General features: G+C 37.8%; 1 protein-coding gene across 2 annotated transcripts in view; it reads right to left on the reverse strand.

The window, feature by feature from the left end:
* Positions 1-4,183: 4,183 nt before the first annotated feature.
* The window catches only part of LOC117884794 (sodium channel protein type 2 subunit alpha-like), a 140,957-nt gene continuing 131,983 nt past the window's right edge, over positions 4,184-13,157 (reverse strand). For both annotated transcript variants that reach the window (XM_034785594.1, XM_034785593.1), the window contains exons 24-27: positions 12,322-12,459; positions 9,557-9,661; positions 8,488-8,758; positions 4,184-8,008 (exon numbers count right to left, since the gene is read on the reverse strand). In XM_034785594.1, coding sequence (XP_034641485.1) covers positions 6,825-8,008; positions 8,488-8,758; positions 9,557-9,661; positions 12,322-12,459 — 1,698 coding nt within the window. In that variant the 3' untranslated portion in view covers positions 4,184-6,824. The remainder of the gene's footprint in view (positions 8,009-8,487; positions 8,759-9,556; positions 9,662-12,321; positions 12,460-13,157) is intronic.

Here is a 13,157-nt window from a genome sequence, read left to right on the forward strand (position 1 = left end):
GAATTCTGAGATGTGGTGCAGTATAGTAATATCCACAAAGTCCTAGGTGTCCAAGGATTTGTTACAATATGGTGGCTGACAACATGAATTGAATATATTAATATAAATAGTCTTGATCTTTTTAGATTTTGCTGTAAATACCAGTTAAAATCTGATTCATTTGATGGATATTTTATTATACATTTGTAATTCTCTTTGTAACAGTTTTCTTTCAGCAGTGCAAACAGGTTAAATTGAGTCAAAGAACTGGAATTCCATCTGAGTTACTTGGTATTAACTTAGCCTTTAGAATTGCACATTGTTCTGATCACAGTAAACACATTTTTATTAAAGCAAAGCCCTAAGCTGACAGAGCAAAAATGTTCACCAGAGAAGGTGGATCTTTTGGATTAAAATTAGTAGAGGGAAGTAACACAGCAGGCTCTCTCCATTTTATAATTGTGGATACATTCAGGACATCAATATTATAAGTTCCTTAACTGTTACATGTGTTTCTTTGAAGAGCAAAGGGTCTTTCCAGCCCAAAGGAAGTTGTGGGAGAGGTATAATTAAAATGGTGGCTCTTCTTACCCTGGTCCAGTGGTTTTGCTTCCAAATCTAGCATTTGATGCAAATGCTACTTGTTCACTTATATAGGTGCTTTTTAAAACCATAGACCTCGGGGATGGATAGATAGAACTAAAATCCTCTTATATCCCATCCCCTTTTAAAATATAGATGAACTCGATTTATGCTAGATGTGTGCATGTAGCTTTACCAAAAGACAGTGATTGTTGTAATGTCTGTGATGTTCAACAATGGCAGGGGAAACAGTAGCAAGTCCTCAGAACCCAGGGCTGAAAATAATAAGGGGTGAAATCTGGCTCCATTGAAGTCAATGAGAGTTTTGCCATGGACTTCAATGAGACCAAGATTTCACCCAAGAACTTATTCTCCCCTTTTTATCCTAGCAAGAGGATACTTGTTTTCTAAAGGTTTGATGAACTCTTCAATATCAATGAGTGCGTGGGATAAGAGAATCCAGTTACATTGTCAGAGTGGTGAGCAGAAACTGTAATTTGGGCCAGTATAGAACCGGAGTGGGTCTTTCCCTTTTGGAATTAAGGAGGACTTTTCAGTTCACCCTACTTTCACTTTATACTAACAAGAAGAGAACACTATTTCTGGAATCTTGCTATTTCACATAGTATAAGACACTAATGGCCCCATTATGCTGGTGCATCCTCCTTACTACATTAACTTTTTGAAAGAACTGGATATCTATGTTCTAGGGAGTAGCAATTGAGATCTCTTGTCTGCCATAAGGGCAAATACCTTCTAGGTGTGCCAGAGTTACTTCTAAGAAAGATAATGGAATACGCACAAGTATTTGCATACATACTCCCATTACTTCTAATAGGAATTACACAGCAGAAATGCACTCTCCTCACAGATATTTCACTGGAATAAAGGACCCAGATGTTTAGAATTTGGGTTATAACAAAAATAATGAGTAATTTAAGTCTGATTATTATTTCAATAAACATCACAACACCACAAGATTAATGATGACAGAAATGTTACAGTAGGAAATACACTGTACAAAAGAGAACTATCATTCCAGTGTTGTCTTAAGAAAACAACGTAGTGTAGGTCATAGACATTGAACAAAGAGTACATCCAACACAGTAAACAAAAACTGTGCCCAGTTTAGTTTGTCTGTAGCCTGCAATCAATGCACTGCATAGCTGAGGTTTTTAGTTATTTATAGTTGGAATGTATATTTAAAAAAATCTTTATAGTAGAATAAGTATCTATTCTTACTATGATACAGGATTTTTAAAGCAAATTAAATGTGGGGAAAAAAACTGAAACTCCTTTTAGGTATTGCGCATTTGAGCAGTTGTTCCATTAGTTAATTTGAGCTAATGAGTCAACAACAACAACAAAAAAACATTTTGAAAATGTAAATCAAAGAACTTAAATCTTAGCTCCAGTTGTTTGAAACTCACTTCTCTGCAAGGTCAACAAGTTATAAACCTCCAACCCATTATGTTAAAGAAGAGAGAAAGAGTAGATGATTAAAAAAAACAACCTTTAAGATTGAATCTTCCCTCTTTCAGGGTATTGTGTTTCCGTCCATGTATTTAGACACCATGAGCTTCTGTGTCTTGCACAGTACCCAAGTACATGGTCAATAAAATTTACTGATCACTTTCACAGAGCCCAAGGCTTCTCTGAAAACTGTAAATATCTAAAATAATTATGCAAAGAACAATTATAATTTAACATTTGTTATTTTTATGGCAATTGATGCTTTATTTTTATAATTATTTTTTCTTGTTTTTCCTTAACAGTGAATCTAATGTTTTTGTGGAAAATATAAGAATAAGAACATAAGAATGGCCATATGGGGTCAGACCAAAGGTCCATCTAGCCCAGTATACTGTCTTCCGACAGTGGCCAATGCTTGGTGCCCCCGAGGGAATGAACAGAACAGGTAATCACCAAGTGATCCACCCCGTCGCCCATTCCCAGCTTCTGGCAAACAGAGGCTAGATACACCATCCCTGTCCGTTCTGGCTAATAGCAATTGATGGACCTATCCTCCATGAACTTATCTAGTTCCTTTTTGAACCCAGTTGTAGATTTGGTTTTCACAACATCCTCTGGCAAGGAGTTTCACAGGTTGACTGTCTGTTGTGTGAAAAAATACTGCCTGTGTTTGTTTTAAACCTACTACCTATTAATTTCATTTGGTGACCCCTAGTTCTTGTGTTATGAGAAGGTGTAAATTACACTTTCTTATTTACTTTCTCCATACTAGTCATGATTTTATAGATCTCTATCATATCCCCCCTTAATTGTCTCTTTTCCAAGCTGAAAAGTCCCAGTCTATTAATCTCTCCTGATATGGCAGCCATTCCATACCCCTAATCATTTTTTTGCCCTTTTCTGAACCTTTTCCAATTCCAATATATCTTTTTTGAGATGGGGCAACCACATCTGCACACAGTATTCAAGATGTGGGCATACCGTGAATTTATAGAGGCAATGTGATATTTTCAGTCTTATTATCTATCCCAGGGGTCGGCACTTTTAGAAGTGGTGTGCTGAATCATCATTTATTCACTCTAATTTAAGGTTTCGCATGCCAGTAATACATTTTAACGTATAAGTCTATAATATATAACTAAGCTATTGTTGTATATAAAGTAAATAAGGTTTTTAAAACATTTAAGAAGCTTCATTTAAAATTAAATTAAAATGTAGAGTCCCCCCGGACCAGTTACCAGAACCCGGCAGCGTGAGTGCCACTGAAAATCAGATCACGTGCCGTCTTCGGCACACGTACCATAGGTTGCCTACCCCTGATCTATCCCTTTCTTAATGATTTCCAACATTCTGTTTGCTTTTTTGAGTGGATGTTTTCAGAGTACTATGCACAATGACTCCAAGATCTCTTTCTTGATTGGTAACAGCTAATTTAGACCCCATCATTTTGTATGTATAGTTAGGATTATGTTTTCCAATGTACATGACTTTGCTTTTATCAACATTGAATTTCATCTGCCATTTTGTTGCCCAGTCACCCAGTTTTGAGAGATCCTTTTGTAGCTCTTCGCAGTCTGCCTGGGACTTAACTATCTTGAGCAATTTTGAATCATCTGCAAATGTTACCACCTCACTGTTTATCCCTTTTTCCAGCTCATTTATGAATACGTTGAATAGGAGTGGTACCAGTACAGACCCCTGGAGGACACCACTATTTACTGCTCTCCATTTTGAAAACTGACTATTTATATATAGATAGTGTTGGAGGCTGGAATCCTCTTTAAGTTCACAGAATGTGTCAAGCATTGGCATCAGCAGTACAAAAGTTCCCACATTGCACCAGTACCTCGGGCTTAACCTAGAGGGACCTGTGAGGATAAAATGGTAATTAAAGTTACCATGCCCATTTAATTCTTGGACCACCTGCTAAAACACCCTGAACAAGTGCCTCTTATTATTGTGTTGTGATGCTGTTTACAATAATCAGATAGAAACTTGTTACCATCAATACTGACTTAAGCCATAGTGTAACTTGTGGTCTAAGGGCCCTTTGCCCCATCACTAAAGCCATTCCCCTTTCATTTTAATAGCAACCCATTTGTTATTGTGTATTAATTTTACATAATAAAACACAGATTGAATAAGTACATATGATAAAAATGTAATCTTTATTCTTTTGTCTGGTTAGTAATGTATTTATGGGAAAACATTTTCTGGCATGCAGTTCACCAATACACTACACATCAATAGTTTTAGTAAAAGAAGGAGTCTATGTTTAACTCTACCTTGTGTAAGAAACAAAAACATCCTGATGTGATGCATTATACAAGTTCACTTCTTTGTTCTTGTGAAAAAAGACTGTGGATCCCATATTATATTTTGAACAGTTCTAGTGCATCATGAATCAATAAGAACAACAGTCTATATAAACGGACACCATGAAAGATCAAGGATTCCATGAATAACTTCAGATGCGGGCAGCGCTAGAAAATCAACAAATTTCTCCATTCTTTTTCCACATACAAAGAACAACCTACTCAAAAGCAAGTGAACTCTGGTCCCCATTTTATTTCAAATTATTTCATATTAAAATATGTTCAAGTATAATAATAAGCAGAAGCATACAACTACCTATTCACTTCTTCATATCTTAAATTTCTTAATGAAAAAGAAGTAGGAATAGAAATGAACAAAAAAGTGACTGACAACAACTTGAGGATAACTGTAGCTGCTTATAGGTACAAAATGCTGAAAAATAAAGTGATTTTTAAAAATAATATAGTTTTTTTTATAAAACTGTTTTCTAACCCCACATTTTCAACAAGTTAAGCAGTTTACATGTCCTGTATAGTCCAATTATACACCGCATAATATTGATTATTTTTTTTAATTAAAATTAAATAAAAATAAGCTCTTAAATAGCAGCAAACTATTGCTTACTGACATGAGGAATGATGTCTGGTTGAACAATTTGTTTCATTTTTCCACTGACACATGGCTTCCCTTATTAGACTTCCGAACTTTGGAAGGCGTAAGATACAACAACAAGGCGTAAGATACAGATAAACATGCATCAGTAACAACCTTCAAATTATTTATAATAGTACAGAATATATCATATTACCTGTTGAAAGTTTGCAAACTCGACTTATTAAGGTACACATTTAATGTAATAAATACTGTGGTCAGGTCATTATTTGCTTGCTCAAACATGTACCACTGTGTCAAACGATTTAAATATCAAAAGCCATTTCATTGACAATTACAATGTCAGCCTTGCTGAGAACAGATGACATTTAAAAAATACTGCAGGATAAAGCAGAATAACTACACCTATTTGAACATTTCAGTGTTTAGGGAAGATTCATTTCATATAGCAGAACACTTGACAAAAACATAAGGGGACCAAATTCTTCCCTGATTTACACCTCCCCTGCCATGTCTCCCCTGTGCAACCCTAACAGGGTTGGGTTGTGGGCATAAGGTATAAAGCAAGGCAATATTTGTCCCAAGGTGCTTAACGTTCCCATTGATCTGCACATGTTACTCCCTTTATCTTAAATGGGTTTTACTCACGTGAATAAGAGAAGTAGAGACAGAATGTAGCTCCAGACCTTAGAGTAAAATATGGAATGCACTGTTGAAATGTAATAGTCTATATTAAAAGGCAAAAAAAATCAACCAACCAAACAAAAATAAAAAGGACTGTTCCATTTTTGGGTATTCTTTTTGACTTTATATTTATGATTTTTCTGGATTTTACTTCATGATAGTTAAAATACTTCAAAATTAAGAGCCAGCCTGAAATCTGGAAGTAGTTAGAACTCTGCTGCTCTTTGTGAGGTCATGTTTTTCCATGCATGAGCTATAAGTACAGCATGCCTTCATGCAAATCACTTCAATCTGAACATGAGAGAGAATCAGAGTATAATAACTCACCAAATATAGACTTTAAAATAGCTAAATAATTTTTTTTAAGAAAACCAAAAACTAAGTAACCAAAAAGAAAAAAGTGAAACTAATAATGAATCAGCTCTCTGTGGGAATAACTACCTCTTCCAAGGGCAGACTCCTCTACTGGTATTTATTGATGTCTTGTCTATATCCCCCATGGTCTTGTCATCTTTTTGTGATGTCACTGATCTGATTTAGGTTTAAGGTCACAGGGGCAGGGACCTCGCTTTTTAATTGGCTTGTTAAGAACCATGTATGCCTTATCATGCTGTATAAATAGTATCTGACACTTGAATACCTGTGAAAGAGCACTTATCTCCTTTTCCCAACATAAAAGAACCACATATAACCACATATAAAAATCTGTGAATTAAAACAAATGACTGTACCAACAGAAATTTTAAAAGTAGGACAAATGCAGCCTACTTTGAAATGCACAGAATGGATATAATTACGCCACTGAAGTATTTGTTGTTAACACACACGCATTTTAAGAATTATAGATTTGCACCCTTTAATGTTCCTAACAGTCTGAGTAGCAATGTTGTGTCTCCTCTTCATCAGTACCAGCTGGTAATAATCATCTCTTGGCAAGGCTGTTACCCTACAGAGTCATAGTTTGATGACAAGGGGTCACTGTCTTGATATAGGCACTGACCTTAAGGTAGGGGTGTGTGTGTGTGTGTGTGTGTGTGTGTGTGTGTGTGTGTGTGTGTGTGTGTGTGTGTGTAAAAGCTGTCAGTTTGGCGTAGACCTCCTACAGGAGTCCTATTGACATAGATGTCACTTTCTCAAGCTGTAAACAATTTGTGATGAATGGAATTCTTTGTTTCCTTTTACTTTTTACTTTCCCTGGTGTCCTTACTTTTGTCTTCTTTTTCTGAATGGTCTTTTTCATATTTGTCTTTGTCTGGCTTTGTTACACTATCGTAGGAAGGTGGAGAAGTTGTGGAGGGGGTCCCATTTGTTTTTTCTGCAGCTGAGTTTTCACTTAGCTTATCCAGAGTCATATCTTCTTTGATAGGCAGACCATGCTTTTCTTTGCGATACATAAATGAAACTTTTTTCACCGTTTGCCTTAAAAGGTAATGTCTGTAAGCTCGCTGAATAACAGTAGCGGACACTTCCTCTTGTTTTCGTTTTAATGTGGTCGTAATTGGTTCATAGGAGACTTTAGAAGGATTGGCCGCCATAAAACGATCTTCCATTTGTATTCTAAGTGCATCCAGCTCATCACTTTCCCCCAAAACACGCTTTGTAAAAGCAAACAAGATGTCAAGGCAGTGAATTCTGTCACCACTCACCATGGGCAGATCCATTGCAATAAGCTGAAGAGTGTTTGGTTTTGCTACAAGAAGAGGAGGATCCAGTGAAGCTGCAAAATCAGACAGTTTACTGTATTCTATGAACTGGGTGGCGTCTGGATCATACTTTTCCCAAACCTCATAGAACATCTCAAAGTCGTCCTCACTCAAGGGCTCGGCACTTTCTTCTGTAGCAACACTGAAGTTCTCCAAAATAACAGCAATATACATGTTTACTACAACTAGAAATGAGATGATAATATAACTGACAAAAAAGAAAATCCCAACTGAAGGGTTACCACAGTCTCCTTTAACCGAGCTTCCTGGGTGAGGTTTATTAGGATCACAGTCTGGTTCTCCACTGTTAAGAATTGGTGACAGCAACAGATCCCAACCACCGGACGTGGTAATTTGAAATAGGCAGATCATGCTGTTGCCAAAAGTTTCAAAGTTGAACATGTCATCAATACCATCTTCCCTCTTAACATAAGCAAAGTTGGACATTCCAAATATAGCATAGATAAACATGACCAGGAAAAGCAGGAGACCAATGTTAAACAAAGCAGGAAGAGACATCATCAAAGCAAAAAGCAGAGTGCGGATCCCTTTAGCTCCCTTAATGAGACGCAGGATTCGACCTATTCTGGCGAGTCGGACAACTCTGAACAAGGTGGGGGACACAAAATACTCTTCAATCACCTTGTCTAGAAACATACCTGTAAAACAAAACAAAACAAAACAAAAGGATAGTCTGTTTTATAATGATTTAAAATTTCCATATCACAGACCATAAATGAAGACAGGCCATATCTATCCTCAGTAGAGATTCTGAATAGGGAGAGAGTCATAATGTGCATTCTTACATTTTGCATAATAGAATCTATTGAAAGGCATTGCACAGGTATCATATTTGTTTTGGCACTTTTTATGTGGGTTATGAAAAACAAATGGATATTAAAATTAATACTAAAGTACTAAGAAAGCCCATTTGTAGTTTCTGAGGTTAGGAATGGTAATATACAGATTACTATAAATGCTCTAATGCATGTTTCCTGTTTACTGTAGAATCAGAGGAAGTGAAAGCTAACTAACGGTCTATCTGATCTTGTAAATCTTCCATTGTTAAAACAAATTTTTATAACAAATGTTTGCCCTTCCATTCATTAGATTCCTTTTAAATGTAATTATTTCTTACCTACTATGGAGAGAATGACAACCACAAAATCAAAAATGTTCCAGCCTATGGTGAAGTAGTAATAACGGAGTGAAACTAGTTTGAGGACACATTCTCCAGTGAAAAGGACAATAAAGACCAGGTTAATCCAGTATAAAATATGTTTCATCTCATCACTCTGCTCATCAGTTTCTATCATCATTGTGACCATGTTGAGGCAGATAAGAATCATGATGCTGATATCAAATGCTTGTTTTGTTACAATATCAAACATCAAACCTTGGAATTTGTTCTGAAAAAAAAAAAAAGTGAAAAAGTCGGATTTTATTAAATCTCTCTCTCTCTCTCTCACACATACACACACTCTCTCTCTCTCTAACTGATGAGATCTAGTTCAGAAAGAAAAGCCCTAATGCAGTTTATTTCTTTTTAAAGGAAGGCTTTGGGAATCAGTGAAACATAAAATCTGAAAAAGTGAAGAAAATAAGTCTGCCAGTCTAAGTTTTCCTCCAGGAAATGGATTGGTTTTATACTGTCTCATATCTGAGAGCTATCACATGAAGAGATTCAAAGATTCTATTGTGACCACAGAGAAATATGCAAAAACAATGAGGAGTCCTTGCGCCACCTTAGAGACTAACAAATTTATTTGGGCATAAGCTTTTGTGGGCTAAACCCACTTCATCATATGCATGGAATGGAAAATACAGGGGCCGGTATTTACACAGCACATGAAAAGATGGAAGTTGCCTTACCAAGTGAGGGGGTCAACCCCACACTTGGTAAGGCAACTCCCATCTTTTCATGTGCTGTGTATTTATACCTGCCTCTGTATTTTCCACTCCATGTATCTGATGAAGTGGGTTTTAGCCCATGAAATCTTATGCCCAAATAAATTTGTTAGTCTCTAAGGTGCCACAAGGACTCCTCTTTGTTTTTGCTGATACAGACTAACACGGCTACCACACTGAAACAGAAATATGCATACATTTCCATTTCCAACTATAACATCCAGAAATGTTTGACACTTAGCTTGCAATTGTGATTTGCTCCCAAATTCAGATGAATGTAAAATAACGTGCATTCTTACCGCTGGTCTAGGTATAGGTTTTTGTGGTTTCTTTGAACCCAGCTTTTTCATTGCATTGTAATATTTCTTCTGTTCTTCTGTCATGAAGATGTCTTGACCTCCAAAGTAAAGAAATGAAAAAACTGGTTACAACCATGCCATTAGAGAGATATTTCACTGGTTATTCAAATATATACGAACACAGAATTTACTATACAGGTATTCATTCTTTCAAAAGACAAAATTCAGGGATCAAAATAGATTACATAAACTGAATTATTTAAGAGTATATGAAGTCTTACTAGAAAAATTAGGCTTTAAAGAATTACTTTAATACTTCAAACGAATGTTAAGAAGGAAAACAGTTCCCTTAATCTAATTGGTTGGGCCAGGAATCTGCAAAAGCAGAAGCTAACTCTTGCCTTTGCTTTAAAAAAGTACAACTTGGCACTTTGGCAAAGGCCAACAATGCCTCCAGCACCTGCATATTAACCCAACAACTGAAATGAGACCAAAGTATTACAACCCAAAGAAGACTACAACACAGATACTAGAAGAGACTGAGGTGCACCAGTGCCTGAGGCCCTCACAGTGGCAGGGAAATGATTAAATCAGATATGCCCAGATAATCCTGGCAAATGACCTGCACCCACATGCTACAGAGGAAGGCAAACAATCCCCTAGCATCACAGCCAATCTGACTTGGGGGGAAATTCCTTCCCGACCCCACATATGGTGATCCGTTAGACCCTGATCACGTGAGCAAGAAACAGCCAGCCAAGCATCTTAGAGAGAAAATGTTCAAAGCCCTAACCCACCCCACAATGTGCCCATCCCCAGCCATGGCCATCCCTGATATGTCAGAGAATGAGATGAAAATCCCCTTCCAAAGTACATTGGGGAAAGAGGGGAAATCCCTTCCTGATCCCTGTTGGTGGTTGGCTGAAACCCTGAAGCATGAGCTTTATGAAAATAAGACAAATAGAAAGTGAGCCCCGGGGCTGCTCAGCCCCGCCCCCTACCATCACAAACCACCCCATCATACAATTGCACTCATATATTTGTCCTGCTCTCTCTTACAATGAATTAAGTTGCCTCCACAAGGTACTGGGAGGCTGTTGCAGAACCTCAGCCCTCCAATGGTTATAAACCTTCTCCTAATTCCAGCCTGAATTTGTACATGCCAGTTTATATCAATGTGTTTTTGTGCCAATATTGTATTGTAGCTTAAATAGCTCTTTACCCTCCCCAGTATTTACAGAAAGAAATCTTATCCCGTCAGCCTTCTTTTTGCTATGTTAAACAAGCCAAATCCTTTCAATTTCACAAGATATGCCTACCAATCCCCGATCATCCTACTAAGCTCTTCTCTGCACGTGTTCCAGTTTAAATTAATTCTTCTTGAAAATGGGTGACCAGAATTGTATTTCAAATGAGGTCTTACCAGTGCCTTGTACAATGGCATTCATATTTCTTTCTATTGGAAATGGTTCACCTAATGTATCCTAAGATCGCATTTGCCTTTTTCACAGCAGCATCACATTGGTGGCTCATAGGCATCCTGTGATTGATCCACACACTAAGGTCTCTCTCTGTCTCTGTCACTACAAACTGAAGAGCTCCCAGCTTGCAGCAGAATTTTTTTATTATTAGACCCCAACCACACGACCTTTCACTTTGTATTATTGAATTTCATCACATTTTTGTCACTCCAGTCTTCAAGGTCACCCAGATCTTCCTGCATAATGTTCCGATTCTCCTCTGTATTGACGATGCCTCCCAGCTTTGTATCAACAGCAATTTTCATTAGCACACTCCTGCTTTTAGTGCTAAGATGAGGAATAAAAATATTGAATAAATTGGTCCCAAGACCAATCCTTGGGGAACTCTTTAAAGGCTAATTAGGAGCTCCAACATGTTGACCATGGCTCAATGCGGACCAATCATTTGGTTTCTCAATCTGAGGTTGCAGCAGAAGATTCCAGTCTGAAGAGAATGTTTTCTTGTAAAATCTATTAGTGACGACAAGCAGATGTCCCTTTATTTAGGGGACATTGAGGGTATGTCTACACGGCAATTAAAAACTTGTGGCTGGCCTGTGCCAGCTGACTTGGGCTCGCCGAACTCAGGCTGCAGGGCTGTTTAATTGCAGAGTAGGCTTCAGGCTTGGACTAGCCCACATGCTCTAGGATCCTGTAAGGTGGGAGGGTCCCAGAGCTTGGGCTGCAGCCTGAGCCCGGAAGTCTACACTGCAGTTAAACAGCCCCCACAGCCCGAGATCCTGAGCCCAAGTCAGCCGGCATGGGCTAACCATGGGTTTCTAATTGCAGTGTAGACATACCCTGAGAGATCCATGTGAGAAGGAGCTGGTAACAGATGTCAGTCTAATGATATAAGGCCCATTCTAACTTTGCTAAATATGATTAACTGTTCATCAGCAATTACCCTTTCATACATTTTCACTCACTCCTTACAACAATTAGTAAGAACAACTTTGGGTGGTGGCATGGTGGGGTAACCAGGGCAAGTACATGGTCTGCTCTAGTGTCCTTTCACCTAAAATCAAAAGCTGCTTTAACATTTCTTATCAATATTAAACTTCATTTAATTGATCAAATAAAGTTATCCAGACCCAGATTCAAATATGGCCCATGTTCCCTACAACGGTTATGAGAAAGTTCAGATAATGATTTTCATCCCTTATAAAAGCTGACCACTTGATGTTTAAATAATTTCTTTTATATTCAGCTCTTTCTGATGTAGTGATGAAATGCTAGAATACTTATCTTCTTTTTTTGTTGGTTGAAGTTATCTATGATGACACCAATGAAAAGGTTCAAAGTGAAGAATGACCCAAAGATGATAAAGATGACAAAGTAAAGATACATATACAGGCTTTCTTCATACTTGGGCTGCTGGTCTATCTACAAAATAAGGAGAAATAGCAAAATGTCAGCACTAAATAATAAGAGACCAATTGTCTGAAGAGGATGTTTCTAATGCCTCCTAAATTTCTGCAATTATTTGTGTGTTTCAGTGCACACCAGGTACACAAAGCAGGTAAATGCATATGTGACAGTTGGTACATTAAAATGCAGGTTGTCTGTGCACACTTGCAAGTCATTTTTGAAAACTGGATGCAGCGTGTCAAACTTCATTAACCAAAAAAGCAAGAAAGCCATGACATTTGGCTATTCTGGAGCAGTACTTAAGCATTCTTCGGGCTGGTCTACACTAGGGGGAGCGGTCGATGTAAGATACGCAACTTCAGCTACGGGAATAGCGTAGCTGAAGTCGACGTATCTTATTTCGACTTACCTCGGGTCCTCACGGCGCGGGATTGATGGACGCGGCTCCCCCGTCGACTCCGCTACCGCCACTCGCCCTGGTGGAGTTCCGGAGTCGACAGGAGCGCATTCAGGGATCAATGTATCGAGTCTAGACGAGATGCGATATATCGATCCCTGATAGATTGATTACTACCCGCCGAATTGGAGGGTAGTCTGGACGTACCCTTTGTCAGCCTTTGTTAATCTATTTTTATTTAGTTAGTAAAATTTATTGTAAATAACTACTGTAAGAAAGCAAGTTGCTCCATCTGAAATGTGCACTTAATTACTTT

The sequence above is a fragment of the Trachemys scripta genome, chromosome 11 (assembly GCF_013100865.1).
Source record: "Trachemys scripta elegans isolate TJP31775 chromosome 11, CAS_Tse_1.0, whole genome shotgun sequence".
NCBI classification, from domain to species: Eukaryota; Metazoa; Chordata; order Testudines; family Emydidae; genus Trachemys; species Trachemys scripta.